The following is an 18,021-nucleotide window of genomic DNA, read 5'->3' as shown; positions in this document are numbered from 1 at the left end:
GTATGACTCCATGACAGGTTTGAAGGGCTGTTTGGTTAATTTCTGTTTCTATGTTCTAATGACAAAATGTGAATTCATAATTATGACAGTAATGTACAGTTCAAAGGACATTTCAGATTCAATATTCTAAAATGTCCTATATTTATTTTGTGATGATACACCAGGATGTTAATAGTTTCTTACGTGAGCAGTCAAATACTAGTGGAAATTCAAAGTACCAGCACAGCTGTGATAGGCTGAGTTGCATCCTGTGCGGTGTGATTCTTCACGAGTGTAAATTGGCCTTGTCTTACTGCAGAATCTTGGTGTATTAGCAACATTGTGGTGCACTGAAACTGCAGCATGTGAACCAACTGGCCTCGCCTGAGCTATGCTCCGAGTTGTCTGGTGTTTTTATAGTAACTAATTTTTGCGCTTGTGGAAATGGATAATTTGTTTCCTCAATTTTCTATTTTTGTGGGATATTTCGGATGTATGCAAAGTCATCGATAATAATAAGTCCAATGTCTAAGGTCGCAATGCATCTCCAATTCTGGCGTCTTGTGCATTCATGATTTTAAATGCAAGTTGCTGACTTTCCAAAGAACCTATGGAAATCGTGTTTTTATCCATGTACCATGTTAGAATTTCGTATCATTTATAATCCATTGGGGGATTTTAAAGATCTTGGTCGTCACAAATAGAGCTGGAATATCCCCTGTGTGTCCTCACTGTTGTGCCTGTTATTCTCAGTTATTCTTTTAATCTGTATCTTTTGCATCCTTACAATGACATTGAAAGCAGACACACATGGTTTAATTTGCTGCATAGATTTAGCACAAATGGCTGCTGTGCTGAAAGCCACCACGACATCTCCGTTTTTGACCGTGCCTTTGCCTACTCTCGGAGCTCTTTGCCAGCCATGGCTTGAGGCTCCTTTTCATCACAGTGCACAGATTCCAAAGCTCTTCACGATCTTAAAGGCACTATATAACAGACATTGGGGCTAATTGTAGCATTTTCCCTTCTGATAAAATATTTACTGATGCAGCATTTTTTTTAGTGACTACTGTCAGCACTTGCAGCATTTTGTGCTTTTATTTAAATACCAGTACTTGATGTTCTTGCTTTCACACCAAGTTCTGTTGATCAGTACCAAGATGATAGTTAATCTTATTTTATTCCCCATCTCTAAATAAGTAGCTCCAAAGGATTAAAAGCTCAAAATAAACTGCTGAGAAGCACTTAATCATCACTTGGTGTGAATATGAAACATCTTAGCTAAAAGTTGAAAGATTGCAACGTTCTGAGATAACAGGGATCTGAGTGTTTTAATGGCACAAATGGAAAAAGAAAAGATTATTATGTACGTACAGTGAGTAATTAGGAAGGCTAATAGAATGTTACCATTTATTGCACGCGGAATTGAATTCAAAAGTTGGGGAGTTTATGGTTCATTTATTTAGGGCATTGTTGTTAGCACATTTAGACTCCTACGTACAGTATTGGTTTACTTACTTGAGGAAGGATCGTAGAATCTCTACAGTGGGGAAACAGGCCATTTGGCCCAACATGTCCACACCAACCCTCCAAAGAGTAGCCCACACAGACCCATTCCCCTCTCCTATTATCCAACATTTACCCTGGACTAATGCACCTAACCTACACCTCCCTGAATACAATGGGCAATTTAGCATGGCTAATTCACCTAACTTGCACATCTTTGGACTGTGGGAGGAAACCGGAGCACCCAGAGGAAACCCACGCAGACATAGGGGGAATGTGCAAACTCCACACAGGCAGTCACCTGAGGCTGGAATTGAATCCAGTTCCCTAGTGCTGTGAGGCAGCAATGCTAACCACTGAGCCATTGTGCTGCGGATGTAAGTGCATTGGAAGCAATTCAGAGACGGTTTACTGGACTTAACACCTGGAATGGCTGGGTCACCTTATGAGACAGACTAGTTTTATATCTGCTGGAGTTTTGAAGATTAAAAGGCATCTTGAATGGCAGACCCTTTCAGGATCCTGTATGCATGTGAAAAGGGTATTTCCTATTGTGGGAGAATCTAGAACTGGGGACGCAGTTTAAAACTAAGGAGTTATCCATGTAAGACAGAGATAAGAAGAATTTATTTAAAAGTTTGAGAGGCTTGGAGCTCACTACCAATTATTTTTTGAGGAAGAGAGTATTTGAATATTCTTATGCCAGAGGTAGGTAGATTCAACATCTACGGCACCCACAAATGTTAACATAGTAACAATGGGATATGTTTTACATGGGTAGAATGGGCTATGTTTGGGAATGGTGTACTGAGTTGGATGATCAGCAATGATCTTATTGAATGATGGTCCAGGGTCAAAGGGCTGAATGGCCTATTGCTACTCCTGTTGACTATGTTTTAATGTCTGTTACCACATCCCAAGGCACAGGAGGATTACCAAACCCCAAATTTGACACAGACCCACATAAAGAAAAATTAGGACTGCTGACTGCTCACTTTTTAAAGTGAGGGTTTTAAGAGCATCTTAAAGGAGAAGAGGGAGATGGAGAGGTTTATGGAGAGAATGTGCTCATTCGTTTAAAGGTATGGCCATGAAAAGTGCTATGACAGAAATCAATCATGCCAAGAAGGCAGAATTTAAGAAGCACAGAGATCTCAGAAGGATTTAGGAGTTGGTGGAGATTAGAAATAGGAGAGGGGCTGAGGAAAACAAGAGCGAGAATTTTGAAGTTGAGACATTGATGATTGGGAGCCCAGTGTGTGTCAACAAACATGGTTGATGGGAAAATTGGCTTGGTGCAAGCTGGATTCTAATTAAACTTGGAATAAGATTTAGGACTGGTGAAGGAAGTCCACAGGTTTGGATTGTGTCTCCATGTGTTCACCTTTTGCTAACAAACCTAGGTTTCTGCAAGAACCAGTAGGCAGATGGTAGCTCGGCAGTATTGAACTTTTTTGGTTGTAAATGGGGAAATGAAAGGTCTGTCTGTTTTGTGTCGATGTCTTCGACTAAATTCCTGATGAAGAGCTTATGCTCGAAACATTGACTCTCCTGCACCTCGGATGCTGCCTGACCTGCTGTACTTTTCCAGCACCACACTCTTCGACTTTGATCTCCAACATCTGCAATCCTCACTTTCTCCTTCGACTGAACACATGACAAGAGGTGGTTTCTTGGAAGTGAAACCTGTTCTGCACCTGTCTGCAATATTGCATTCCTCAGTGATATTTCCTTGACGATGATTGATAGTTTTGTTTGGATTAAAAGATGGATAACATCATTTGCAGTCAATAGAATTCTATAATTTGGAATATCAGCTTTATAATCTTTTAGTACTTAAATATATATGCCTTCCAAGAGATTGTTACTCTTCTATGAGATATCTTTGTTTTAGTGATGATAGTGCTAAGGAATCAAATGTTTTATATTGACCAGCCTACTGCAGATAGAGCCCAGGAATTTGCAAATTAAATTTGCGAATTAACATTTCCTAATCTAGTGTTTCTCAATAGAACGTGTTAACTACACGTCTTGTCTACGTTGCTACAGTGAAGGGTGCTCAGTTTACTAATGTCACAAGACCCCCAATGCAGTTTGTGTGCTTTGATGTTTTCTAATCAACCTGTTCAGTGATGTGGTAATGTACCTCTGGTGCAGGTGGGACCTCAACAAGGGCCTTCTGGCTTGAAGCAGGGACCTTGCCACTATACCACAAGAGCCCTGATTTTTGTGCTAATGCTCGCTTGACAAGCACAGATCTCTTTTCAGCAATTACTCAAGTAAGGTACTTGATTTAAACAAACACTTGCACAAATGGTTTTTATCCTCCATGTTTTTGCTACCAATGCACAATATTAAACTCACCTGAACTTACTGTATGGATATTAAAACCACATACGTAATGAAGTGCTTTTTGCTAAGTTTAAGGTTATTAATCAGAGTGAAGTTATACCACATTTAGGTTCACAATTATCCAGTTTAGCAGGTGCATTGGAACAGCATTGCTCAACTTTAGCTTCAAAAACATGCACCTCAACCACTATTGGGAGCTCCTCACTGCTACACACTTGTGGTTCTTGCTTTTCCAGTTCTCTCACTCCATCTGTTCTGAACTCTGAATGGGGTTGCTAATTTATGTTTCCATCATACACCATTGTAAATATGCTCATATATTTGTCTTGATCTCATGACTGTCCCGTCTGGTGCAATCATTAAGCCTTTTTATTTTAAAATCACTTAATTAAAACTTGTGGCAATAATTCATTTATAATTAACGAATCTCTGCTTTCTAGCAAACAGACATGACCATGTGTGGCTCCATTGAATAATGCACCTTTAGTCTCAAAAGATTAAAAAGAAACTTCTCAGCCTGTGATTCAATGCAAGTGCTGTAATAAAATGAAGTATAAGTCAATAATTTGCTGAATTTGGCCTCCACTTTCTCTCACCCCAAAACTATCTGAATATGTCACTGCTCCATGTTCTCTATAATTTAGTTAAAAGTACCTCGCCCATTATCCAAAAGTTGCTAGCAAGGGAATTGCATGCTTGGGCTGGTTGTACCTCAATTCTGTGGAATTCCCATGTACTACTTAACACTTACGATGCTATTTCTTGTTGCTCTGCTATTTCTCAAGATTGCCACCTTGTCAGTAGCGTCACTTGCTGGGATCTGTCACTTGCTGGGATCTGTCACTTGCTGGGATCTGTCACTTGCTGGGATCTGTCACTTGCTGGGATCTGTCACTTGCTGGGATCTGTCACTTGCTGGGATCTGTCTTGGAACGCATGTCACCATCTGCTTGCATTCTCCTTCTTTGCAACACAAATCCCAGGCCACATTGCCTGTAGTTGCTGAATTGCAGTTGATGAATTTGCTGTGCAGAGGATACTGGAAGTTGTAATTAGCAGGCTTCAATTCTCTCTGGGAGCAAACTGATTAACAGTTCATAAGCCCTTGCAGCACAATTGATGCTTAAACCTTTAACTGCTGATGAAGCATGATATAAAACTGCTTGGAGTCACGGTTACTTTCTGGTTCTTCCCCTAAAATTATGTGGCTGTTGTTTTATTTAAAAGCTACTTAGAACGTTCAGTTTTAAAATTTTATGTAGTAATTCCATGGAGTTCAGAAGCAAACTTATTTGAAGCATAGGAATTTCTCTGCACTAGTCTGCATTTGAGATGTAAAACTGAGCTATCACTGCACCACGACTGGTTGAGTTAAACCAGAATGACTTTGACTGGGTGTTTACCTTTGTAGATGTGAACATCAGGAATTTGTACAGCAAAATGTTGACACAAAGGCGTGATGGACACAGCATTGTCAAATAGTTTTGTAGACTGGAAGATGTCTTGGACTGAACACATATAGAACCATAGAAAAATTACAGCAGAAAGGTATTTGGCACACTTGTCTTCATTGCTGAATCCTTTGAATATAGGAATTGGGAAATCGTGTTGAGGGAGTACAGGATGTTGGTGAGGCCACTTCTGGAATACTGTTTCCAGTTCTGGTCGTCCTGCTGTACGAAGGATATTACCAAGAAGGCACAGACTTAAGGTGATTGGGAGAGAAGTTGGGGGGGCAAGAGGAAAAACATTTTCACCTAGAGAGTGGTAGGTGTCTGGAATTCACTGCCCAGTTTTGTGTTTGAGACACAAACTCTCAACTCAGTTAAAACGAGCTTGGATCTGTCCCTAAAATAATGTAACCTGCAAAACCACAGACCACGTTACAGAAAGTGGGTTTAGAATTAGTGGCTAATTTATTTGACCATTGCAGATTCAAGGGGTTGAATGGCTCTTTTTCATAGAATCATACAGCTCGGAAACAGACTCTTCGATCTAACCAGTCCTTGCCGAACTAAATCCCAAACTAAACTAGTCCCACCTCTCTGCTCCTGCCCATAACCCTCCAACCTTTCCTACTCATGTATCTATCCAAATATCTTTTAAATATTGTAATTGTACCCTCTTCCACCACTTCCTCAGGAAGTTCATTCACCATGCAAACCACCCTCAGTGTAAAACATTTGCCCCCATTTTTAAATCCGTCTCCACTTACCTTGAAAATCTGCCCCTTCGTCTTGAAATCCTCCATCCTAGGGAAAACACAACTACCATTAATTCTATCTATATCCCTAATTATTTTAAAGACTTCTCTAAAATTACCTCTCAACTTCCTGTGTTCTGGTGGAAAAAAATCCCAGCCTATCAGCCTTTCATTATAACTCAAACCCTCCATACCTGGCGGAAGCTCGTTTCCTGTAACCAAGTCCCTCACGATGCGGTGTGCCTCAATTAAGTCACCCCTCAATTACCTCTTGAGAGGACTGGACAGTGTAGATAGGGAGAAGCTGTTCTCATTGGTGGGGAATCAGAAGTCACAGGTTTAATGGAGTTAAATGGTTGATTCCTGTTCCTTTTATTTATCCTGTGTTTTTATGTTGCTGCATCTTAAATAAATAAAAGAAATCTTCTGATCTCCACGTCTTTGTTCCTCTGAAAGGGTCACAGCAAAAGCTGGAAAAATGACCGTGTGTTCAAGATGCCAGAGACGAGGAAGCCGCCGGCGACTACCACCAGGACTCCTTCAATACATCTCAAACTACGTGAGTGATTATGGGTAATTCTGGCCAGTCTACAAACTGTACAGTGTTACCGGCTGCACATGTTACCCTGCAACTTGATAATGTTGCAAATGGTAATTCTCATCCTCCTTGAGCAGATGCCAAGATGTGTAACTTATGTATTGACTGTCCTCTAGTATCACCGCCATGTGATCATTCTTCATCCATGAACCCTGGTAGTGACTGCTGCAGGCGGTTTCGAATATTCTGGCACTCATCCAGTACTGTACGCAAACCATCATTCATCAGTGTGAGTCTTGATACAGCTAGCCGGATATTACACGTAACAGGCCAAATATCTTTGCCAATGATTGCGCATTATTCAATACCATTCACTACTCCTCAGATACTGAAGCAATCCATGGGCAAAATCTGGGCAGTATCCAAGTTTTGGCTGACAAGTGGCAAGTAACATCCATGCCATACAAGTGCCAGGTTATGACCATTACCAGTGAGAGACAATCCAACCACTGCCCCATGACAGTGGTTGAGCAGTGGATGTGGTGTACATGGATTTTAGCAAGGCTTTTGATAAGGTTCCCCATGGTAGGCTCATTCAGAAAGTAAGGGGAAGCATAGGATACAGGGAAATCCGGCTGTGTGAATACAGAATTGGCAGGCCCACAGAAGACACAATGGTGGTAGATGGAAAGTATTCAGCCTGGAGCTTGGTGACCTCTGCTCTTTGTGATTTTTATAAATGACTTGGATGAGGAAGTGGCAGGGTCGGTTAATAAGTTTGCCGATGACACAAAGGTTGATGGAGTTGTGGATAGTATGGAGGGCTGTTGTAGGTTGCAACAGGACATTGACAGGATGCAGAACTGGGCTGATAAGTAGCAGATGGAGTTATAACTGGAAAAGTGTGAAGTCATTCATTTTGGAAGATCGAATTTGAATGCAGAATACAGGGTTAAAGACAGAATTCTGGCAGTGTGGAGGAACAGAGGGATCTTGGGGTCAATGTCCATAGATCCCTCAAAGTTGCTACCCAAATTGATGGGGCTGTTAAGAAGTTACAAGGTGTGTTGGCTTTCATTCGCAGGGTGATTGAGTTTAAGAGCCGTGAGGTTATGCCTCAGCTCTGTAGAGCCCTGGTTAGACCACACTTAGAATATTGTGTTCAATTCTGGTTGCCTCATTATAGGAAGGATATGGAAGCTTTAGAGATGATGCAGAGGAGATTTATACTAGGATGCTGCCTGGACTGGAGGGCATGTCTTATGAAGGGAGGGTGAGGGAGCTAGGGCTTTTCTCTTTGGAGTGAAGAAGGATCAGAGGGGACTTAATAGACGTGTACAAGATGATGAGAGGCATAGATAGAGTGGATAGTCAGAAACTTTTAGCCAAGGCGGAAATGTCTATCATGAGGAGGCATAATTTTAAAGTGATTGGAGGAAGGTTTAGGGGAGATATCAGAGGCGATTCTTTACACAGAGTGTGGTGGGTGCGTGGAATTTACTGCCAGCAGCGTTAGTAGAGTTAGATCCATTAGGGACATTTAAGTGGCTCTTAGATAGGCACATGGATGATAGTAAAATGTAGGGTATGTACCTTAGTTTGATTTTAAGAGTGTGATAAAAGGCCAGCACAACATTGAGGGCTGAAGGGCCTGTACTGTGCTGTACTCTTCTATGTTCTGAATGAGGGGATCAATATGCAGAATTTTGCATGAGTCTGTTGAAAGTTGGCTGTTTGGTTATCTAAAATGTGAAACATAGTGAGGCTTGCAATGGTGAAGAGTGAACTATTATTGTAACAGTGTCTTCTAATAATTGTTTTTTAAACAAACAGTCAAAGTTAGTTTGATCTGGTAGGAAACAACATTGGTGTTGTATTAATTTGCTGAACGTCAGAGGGGCGGGCTGGATCGCTGATGAATTCATAGCATTGTCCTTCCCTGAGGATATGGCTGAGCACTGTTTTCTTGAGTTACTGCTGTCCTTGCGGTGTTGGTGCATTCACAATTATTTTAACTGAGAAATTCCAACATCTTGTTCTAGTACCTGTGAAAAAACAACAGTGTCTGTCCATTGGGTATATTGTCTGATAAGGGTGGAAACCTGGACATGGTGATGGAACATAAAACACATAATGATGTGTTGAGCATTTATCTTAATATAACATCAACTTAATCTATGCATCCCTCAATTTACTGCCATCCATGTGCTTGTCCAGCAGTCGCTTAAATGTCCGTAATGTCTTTGACTCTACTACCACTGCTGGCAGTGCATTCCATACACCCACCATTCTCTGCGTAAAAAACTTACCTCTGACATCTCTCCTGTACCTACCTCTATTCACCTTAAAATTATGACCCCTCATGACAGCCATTTCTGCCCTGGGGAAAAGTCTCTGACTATCTACTCCAACTATGCCTCTCATTACCTTGTACACCTCTATCAAGTCACCTCGGTTCCTCCTTCTTTTCAGTGTGAAAAGCCCTAGCTCACTCAATCACCCTGCAGAAGACATGCCCTCCAGTCCAGGCAGCATCCTGGGAAATCTCCTCCACACCCTCTCTAAAGCTTCTACATCCTTCCTCTAATGAGGTGACCAGAACTGGACATAATATTCCGAGTGTGGTCTAACCAGGGTTTTATAGAGCTACAGCAAAACCTCGCGGTGCTTAAACTCAATTCCCCCATTAATGAAAGCCAAACTCCATACGCCTTCTTAACAACTCTATCAACTTGGGTGGCAACTTTGAGGGATCTATGTCTGTGGACCCCAAGGTCCCGCTGTTCCTCCACACTGCCAAGAACACTCTCTTTAACCCTGCACTGAAATTCAACCTTCCAAAGTGAATCACTTGATTTATTCAGGTTGAACTCCATCGGCCACTTCTCAGCTGAGCGCTGCACCCTGTCAATGTCTTGTTGTAGCCTACAACAGCCCTCGACACTGTTCACAACCTTTGTGTCATCAGCAAACTTACTAACCAACCTTTCCAATTCTTCATCCAAATCATTTATAAACACTACAAAGAGCAGAGGCCCAGGAACAGATCCCTGCGGCACACTACTGGTCACCGACCTCCAGGCGGAATACTTTCCATCCACTACCACTTGCTGTCTTTTATCGAGCAGTCAATTCTGTATCCAGACATCCACATTTTCCTGTATCTGTGCCTCCTAACTAATGGTTTGCTGCAAGAAGGTACTCTGGCCCTGTGGTATTTGTAGTAACCTTAAGCATTCTGATTGTTGGCTTCTTATGTAAGTTTGTTCCCACTGGTCGCTAACAGTGAATCAAGTTTATGTTCTGTATGTTTTCTCCTTCACAAATTTGAAGGAGGAAGAGTTAATATTCTGCAGGGATAATCTCAGTTCGGTTTCTTGTTCACCTGGAGACAGAGCATACTGAGTTTGACGGTGAATTCCTGGTATAGCTATTAAAAATGCAGAATATGTCAACACTGGTCAGCTTCAGTAAATCTCTTAATTTAAAACACAATTTCTCTGTGCTCAGCCCTTCTCACAAGGGCAATGGTTTCCTGTTTTCACAGTCTGGAGCTGCTTGACTAACTCCTGTTACCCACACTTCCATTTTCAAAAATCTCTCACCAGCCCCGACAGAGATCTGAAAATGCTTCCAAAGAATGAACGGTTTTGAATAACCAAAGGTTTCTAACAAATTGTCTGTTACTTTAGTTTCCTGAGAGAAGGTTGCGTCTTAAATTTTAAAGCATCAATTGTCTTCCAAATGTTTGCTTTTAAACTCACTATCTGAGCTCATGCCCAGGCGTAAGCATCTCGGTGTGGGATGTGCTCAGAAAACATCTGACTTGGTAATAGTTGTCCTGACTTCTTCGCAATGTGAAGCGTTGTCAAAGAATTAACAGAAAAACAACTGTCAAGTTAAGATTTTGTTGCACAAGTGAAAGGATCTTTTAAACCTTCGGAGCGTGTCCATTGCGACAAACATCCAAAGGAAGATTGGGGTTTAGTCTGTTTGTCCTGCAAAAAGTAAATATTTATATTGACTTCTATAAGAAAAGGGAAACATCAAAGTCGGGATGTAACCCACACCCCGAACCCCAACGGGTGGGGGTTTGTAGAGGAGTTGTGACCTTGTGTGGAAAGTAATGTGGGGATGGGAGGAATGGTTGCTGCCATGTTCGTTGGCTTTCCCCCATTGCTGGGATGTTTCGAGCTGATTGAGCTTTGTGTGGTCCACTGAAGGCTCTGCCCCAGCAGTAAGTGCTGACCCCACTTCCTTCTTGTGGCCTGCATGCCTTTTGTTTTAAACTGTGATTGCTGGTGTTAGATTCTCCCGCAAAAGGAAATATCCTTTCTACATGCATCGTGTCAAGATCTCGGAGGATTTTCTGTTTCAATCAATTTGCCTCTCGATTTTTAATCTCCAGTGGATACAAGAGTAGCCCATCCAAGCTTTGTTTGTATGACAACCTGTCCGTTCTAGATATTAGAGAAGAAAGTGAGGACTGCAGATGCTGGAGATCAGAGCTGAAAATGTGTTGCTGGAAAAGCGCAGCAGGTCAGGCAGCATCCAAAGAGCAGGAAAATCGATGTTTCGGGCATAAGCCCTTCTTCAGGATTCCTGAAGAAGGGCTTATGCCCGAAACATCGATTCTCCTGCTCTTTGGATGCTGCCTGACCGTTCTAGATATTAGCATGGTAAACCTTCTGTGAACTGCTTCCAGTGTATTTACAACCTGCCTTAAATAAAGCGACCAATACTGTACACAGTTCTCCAGGTGTGGCCTTAGTATTGCCTCATTTAACTGAAGCACTAAATCTTTATATTAAATTTAGATTAGATTAGATTAGACTTACAGTGTGGAAACAGGCCCTTCGGCCCAACAAGTCCACACCAACCCGCCGAAGCGCAACCCACCCATACCTATACATTTACCCCTTACCTAACACTACGGGCAATTTAGCATGGCCAATTCACCTGACCCGCACATCTTTGGACTGTGGGAGGAAACCGGAGCACCCGGAGGAAACCCACGCAGACACGGGGAGAACGTGCAAACTCCACACAGTCAGTCGCCTGAGTCGGGAATTGAACCCGGGTCTCAGGCGCTGTGAGGCAGCAGTGCTAACCACTGTGCCACCGTGTATTTCTAATTATTTACTATATGTGTGTGGCAGTCTTGTGCACTCATGAAGATCACATAGACATCCAGATCCCTCTACACTTTAAAGCTCTGAAGTTCTTACTACTTAGATAATATGTTTTTTTTTATTCTTCCTGCCAAAGTGGACCACTTAATATTTTCCTAAATTACACTGCATTTGCTAGGTCTTTGCACACTCACTTAACCTACCCAAATCTCTTTTTAGCTTCCTTATGTCGCCTTCACAACGCATTTTCTTTGTGTCATCAGCAAATTTAGCAACCGTACCTTTGGTTCCTTCACCCAAGTCACTAATATAGGTTAAAAAATGTCGAGGCCCCAGCACTGATCCCAGTGGCACTCTACTCATCTCTTGCCAAGCAGAAAATGGAGCAATATGCCATTAATGTCTGAGAGAGATTTGCTGGAAAACTTTATTTTAAAAAAGCTGTTATGCAGTGATCAAATTACTTCTTTTGTGACTGTTTTGAAAAGTACTAACTATTTTAAAACATTGAAATGTAATTTAAAAAGTAGAATTTATTGTTTAGCTGATGACTGACCTGAAATCGGACATGCCTTTCTGGCCAGCATGATGCTAGGCAGTCTCACTGTTTACCCTGGTCCCAGGTCCTCCTGCACGATGGAACAGATGTTTTCACTGCAGCCTATGGACGAGACGAGTATATATTTTATTTTCATAGACAGTGAGGAATGCTCCTGCTGTCACACCTCTGGTAATTCCAGGCCAATACTTTTCAATTTGAAGAGATTTCTTTGAGATTTTTGCAACTTGAGTATTTATTCTTTGCATCCCTCGTTTCTAAAACAAAGCGAAAGTTCGGTTTGGTTGTTTTATTTGGGTTGATGCTCCTACTATCTGCTTAATGGTCCAATTAAAAGCCATGTAGTTAAATGTTTAACCTCTAACTTAACTAGTTGTTTGGTAGCATCCAGAGTGAATGGGTAGTTACCAGCAAGCTTGTTGGTTATCCACCACTACGTTGTCTCTTTGACACAGCAACCTCGTCCTGTCCACTCTGCTTTGCTTCCTTCTTTTCAGTTTTGCCCCAGGGATTCATATTCCCCTTCTGGAGAAATTCCACTATTTTTTTCTGATAACCCAGGTAGTTGCTTCTCTGGAACCCCGATTCTTAGCCAATAGAAAGATGAATAAGGAGGCTTGAAGCCTGGAAATATAAATCATAGTCAGACGATGCTGGAAATGCTTGGTTTCCCATTGCCAGCTTAAAAAAAATCAAATAACTGGATTGATGATCTGCTGGTTGTTGGTTCCTCTTTTGACAAGAATCTCGACTCAATGTGTGATTAATTGCAGATCCTGACAACTGTGATGGACTGGTTTCATTTTCTACTTTCATTTCTCCTCCTCTTCATAAGCTGGCTAGTTTCTTACATTCTATCCAAAATCATTCTCATTACTCAACTTGATTCAATCATGATCAAGCTGTATCTTCATCTGCATTCTCTCTTGCTCCCCCTCGCTCTCACTGTCTCTCTCTCTCGCTCTCTGTCCTGCTCTCACTCGCTTGCTCTGTCTTTCATGCTCTTGCTCTCGCTCACTCTTTGTCTCTCTCTTTCTCTCTCTGTCTTCATTTGTCTCTGTCTGTCTGTCTTTCTCTCTATCTGTCTCTGTCTCTCGCGCACTCTCTGTGTGTGTGTCTCTCTCTCTCTCTCTCTCTCTCTCTCTCTCTCTCCCCGTTTGCTCCTTTCTCTCTGTCTATATCTCTCTCTCTCTGTTTGCCTCTCTCTCTGTTTGCCTGTCTCTCTGTCTCTGTCTGCGTCCCTCTCTCTCTTTCTCTCTCATACCAAGTTTAATTAATTCACTGTATTTAAGCTCCCAATCTGCCATTGTGAGTTTTGAACTTGCCATGAGTCTTCTGAATTACTCACTCACTCCTTTATTTGGCATTGCTGACTAGGCCAACATTTATTGCCCATCCCTAAGTTAAGAGCCAACGACATAGCGTGGGATCTTGAGTCTCATGAGGCCAGACTTGGTTAAGATGGCAGATTTCCTTCCCACAACACAACAACAATCTGCAGTGGTCACATAGTCTCTATAATGCTAGCTTTTCTTTTATTCTAGGTCGTTATTGAATTTAGATTTGACTGTCCTTAGAATAGAATCATAGAATCCCTACAGCGTGGAAACAGACCCTTCGGCCCAATAAGTCCATACTGATCCTCTGAAGAATAACCCACTCTTGCTATATTTAAATCCTGACTAACTAATGCACTCAAACTGCACATCCCTGAACACTACAGGCAATTTAGCATGGTCAGTCTACCTAACCTGCATATCTATGGATTGTGGGAGGAAACCAGAGCACCCGGAGAAAACCCATGCAGTCAGAGGGGGAATGTGCAAACTCCACACAGACAGTCACCCGAGGCTAGAATCAAACCCAGTGCTCTAGCGCTGTGAGGCAGCAGTGCTAACTGCTGAGCCATTGTGCTGCCCTTGTGTTTTCAATGGTGAGATCCGAACCACCACCTGAACATTAGTCTGGGCTTCGGGATTGCTAGTCCAGTGACATTATCACTATATCACTGCTTTTCCTTCCAGTAATATAACAGTCATCATTTTTAGATAGCGTACACAATAAGCGACTATTAATCCAAGGTAGCAAGTCTATACTTGAAGTTAAACTCTTGTCAGCCATTTTTTAGTTAGATCAGGTTCCCTGGCTGCATGTCAGATGGGCAGAACAATAGCAAATGGAATTTAATCTTGAAAAACAAAAGGTCATGCATTTTGGGAGAGTTAACAAGACAGCAGTGTACACAATGAATGGCAGGACCTTAGGAAGTACAGAGGATCAGATGGACCCTGATGTGCATGTTCACAGATCCTTGAAGGCAACAGGAGAGATGCATAAGATGATTAAAAAAAGCAATCAGGATAATTTCCTTTATTAGTCAAGGCATTGATTTTTTTAAAAAAAGGAAGATGATACTGGAGCTGTATATAATGTTAGTTAGGCTGGATACAGTGTGCAGTTCTGGTTGGCAATCCTAAGAAGGATGTAATTGTACTAGAGAGGGTGTAGAAGAGATTCATCAGATGTTGTCTGGGCTGGAGTGATTCAGTTATGAAGGAGACTACATAGTCTGCACTTGTTTTCCTTGGCGCAGAGAGGGCTGAGGTGAGGGGTGAGGGTTGGGGGGAGTGGATGGGGAGCGGAATCTGGCTAACTGAGCTGTACAAAGTTTTTGGGGCATTGATAGTGTAGGTAGGAAGAAACCTTTCCCCTGATTAGAGAGATCAATAACCAGGGGCATAGTTTCACCCCGGAGGATGGTGAGTCTCAGAAATTCACTGCCTGGTAGGGTGGTAGAGGCAGGAACCACTCCACGATTGCAGAAGTGTTTAAGTTTAAACACATGGCACAGATGGCCAACCATTGGAAAATAGGATTTGAGTGGATCGGTGTTTGGACATGATGGGTTGAAGGATCTCTTTCCACACTGTATGACTCCGTTAGGCATTTCACATTTCTTTGTTTCTGCTTGTTCTGATCAGACTGCTGGCTGATGGCTGGCTTTCTGCTTGAACCTATTCCCCCTCTAAATGGAAAATGATGCATGAGACTGTAATTGCTGATCATTTTTGAGAGCTTCTCTGCCTTCGAGCGATATTCCGTTTAATTCCTCGTGGGATATCGGTTTCATGCCAGTTCTGTGTCACGCTTGAATTCACATGGGCACATTAGCCTCATTGTATTCCCAAGCACTGTTCGTTATTGGTGTCAACAGCCAGAGCCTTCATAGGGCACTGTCCTTCTCACTGTGTCTGTTTACAGTAGTGTTGGCACAGCGGACTGGTACAAAATGAAGGCAGCATGGTTACTGTTGGGGCCATGTTTTGTTTACTTGCATGATGGATTACAACTTTTCCTATTGATATGCATCATGGACTGATTTGATTGTTAGGAGTTTTAGTGCCTGTCTCTTCATTTACTAAAATTTCCCTTGTCATGAAAATGCCTGAGTCTCTTCTACTGTTGCGCACCGGACTGTGGGGCAAGTGATCAAAGTGTTTACTGACTTCAGCGGAAAATGCCGTGGCCTCAAAAGAACGGATTAATTTGTGTAAGTGCTTGCAGCAGTACACAAGGTAATGTTCAGCCTGAACTGCAGGTTAGATGGGGTGTGGCTGTCATCTTTTCCTTTGGTGGAAAATGGACCTTAGACATGGCTGAGGAAAGTGTACTTGAGTGAGTTTTGAGAAGATTTGTAGCTCAGGTTGAGGTTTTGGATGTAGGTTTGCTTGCTGAGCTGAAAGGTTCATTTCCAGGCATTTCATTACCCTACTAGGTAACAACTTCAATGGACTTTATGCAAAGCAATGCTGAAAATTCCTGCTTTCTATTTATATGTTTGAGTTTTTTGGGTGGTGATGTTATTTCCTGTGGTGAAGTCACTTCCTGTTCCTTTTCTCAGTGGGTGGTAGATGGGGTCTAACTCGATGTGTTTGTTGATAGAGTTCTGGTTGGAATGCCATGCTTCTCGGAATTCTCATGCATGTCTTTGTTGGGCTTGTCCTAAGATGGATGTGTTGTCCCAGTCGAAGTGGTGTCCTTCCTCATCCGCATGTGAGGATACTAGTGAGAGGGGGTCTTGTCTTTTTGTGGCTAGTTGGTGTTCACGTAGTGGCTAGTTTTCTGCCTGTTTGTCCAATGTAGTGTTTGTTACAGTCCTAGAACGGTATTTTGTAAATGACATTAGTTTTGCTCATTGTTTGTATAGGGTCTTTCAAATTCATTAGCTGCTGTTTAGTGTGTTGGTGGGTTTGTGGGCTACCATGATGCCAAGGGGTCTGAGTAGTCTGGCAGTCATTTCCGAGATGTCTTTGATGTAAGGGAGAGTGGCTAGGGTTTCTGTCTGCTTATTTGGGTTTGTTGCTGAGAAATCAGCAGACTATGTTCATTGGGTACCCGTTCTTTTTGAACACAGGGTATAGGTGATTTTCCTCTGCTCTGAGTAGTTCCTTTGTGCTGCAGTGTGTGTTGGCTCGTTGAAACAATGTTCTGATGCAGCTTTGTCTGTGGGTGTTGGGATGATTGCTTCTGTAGTTCAATATTTGGTCTGCATGTGTTTTTCTGTAGCCAACTAGCCACAAAAAGGCATGACCCTCTCTCACGAGTATCCTCACGTATGGATGAGGAAGGACACCACTTCGACTGGGACAACACATCCATCCTAGAACAAACCAAACAAAGAAACGCACGAGAATTCCTGGAAGGACGGCATTCCAACCAGAACTCTATCAACAAACACATTGAGTTAGACCCCATCTACCACCCCGAGGAAAGGAACGGGAAGTGACTTCACCACAGGAAATAACATCACCAAAGGAAATGACATCACCAACCCAAAGAAACCCAAACATATAAATCGAAAGCAGGAATTTTCAGCATTGCTTTGCATAAAGTCCACTGAAGCTGTTACCTAGTAGGGTAATGAAACGTCTGGAAATGAACCTTTCAGCTCAGTGAGCAAACCTACATCCATAAGTGTACTTGAGCTTGAAAGCCTAGATCCTGCACCGGTGTTGATTGAGCATCAACTTCCTGAGCCAAGTTTCCCTTCTTCCCTCTGCTCTGCTCTCCTCCAGATCTAGGACAACACTGAGGCTGGCCAGGCCAGGCCAGGCTAGGCCAAGAAGTGAGATTAGCAAGCCGCAGATAGATAGTGCTGAAGATGGAGATTTTTGCAACATAAAGCTTCTAATATTGCTCCAATTTAGCAGCAAGCTGCAGGGGAAAGGAATCTCTCTGCATTATTGTGTGAACAAAACACAAATTCTAACTAAGAAGTAAAAGATTGACCTCATTGTAAGAATGGAATCTCTGACATTTCTAGAGTGCTTTTGCCTCTGAACTGGGTTCAAGGTCAACTCTGTGAGCCCACAATTCAGCCTGACAATGAGGGTGTGCTACAGTGGCAGGAATGCTGGTTTTTAAATGAGACATTATACCTGTCTGCATGTGAATGTGAAAGATCAGATGGCACTATTCAAGAAAAGGAGTGTGGGCGCTTTGCAGACATCCATTGGAGTAGACCATTCAGCCTGTCGAACCAACTCTGTCATTTATTACAATTGAGGCTGAGTGAACACATTTTAATACCTTTTCCCCAAATTATCCCAGTATCCTTTACACCAATGGTAATCCAAAATCTGTTAATCTCTACGTTGAATATACTGTTTAGACTGAGTTTGCACAGCCCCCTGGGGCAGAGAATTCCCAAGATTCACCACACTGATTTCTCCTCATCACAGTCCTCAATGGC

At 42.3% G+C, this 18,021-nt stretch overlaps 1 protein-coding gene across 4 annotated transcripts in view; it reads left to right on the top strand.

The window, feature by feature from the left end:
• The window catches only part of fam219b (family with sequence similarity 219 member B), a 35,643-nt gene that overhangs the window by 3,044 nt on the left and 14,578 nt on the right, over nucleotides 1-18,021 (top strand). For all 4 annotated transcript variants that reach the window (XM_060853855.1, XM_060853854.1, XM_060853853.1 and 1 more), the window contains exon 2: nucleotides 6,497-6,599. In XM_060853855.1, coding sequence (XP_060709838.1) covers nucleotides 6,497-6,599 — 103 coding nt within the window. The remainder of the gene's footprint in view (nucleotides 1-6,496; nucleotides 6,600-18,021) is intronic.

This window comes from Hemiscyllium ocellatum, chromosome 42 (genome assembly GCF_020745735.1).
Source record: "Hemiscyllium ocellatum isolate sHemOce1 chromosome 42, sHemOce1.pat.X.cur, whole genome shotgun sequence".
NCBI lineage: Eukaryota > Metazoa > Chordata > Chondrichthyes > Orectolobiformes > Hemiscylliidae > Hemiscyllium > Hemiscyllium ocellatum.
The sequence above is the reverse complement of the archived record's forward strand: the minus strand, read 5'-3'. Positions and strand labels throughout refer to the sequence as shown.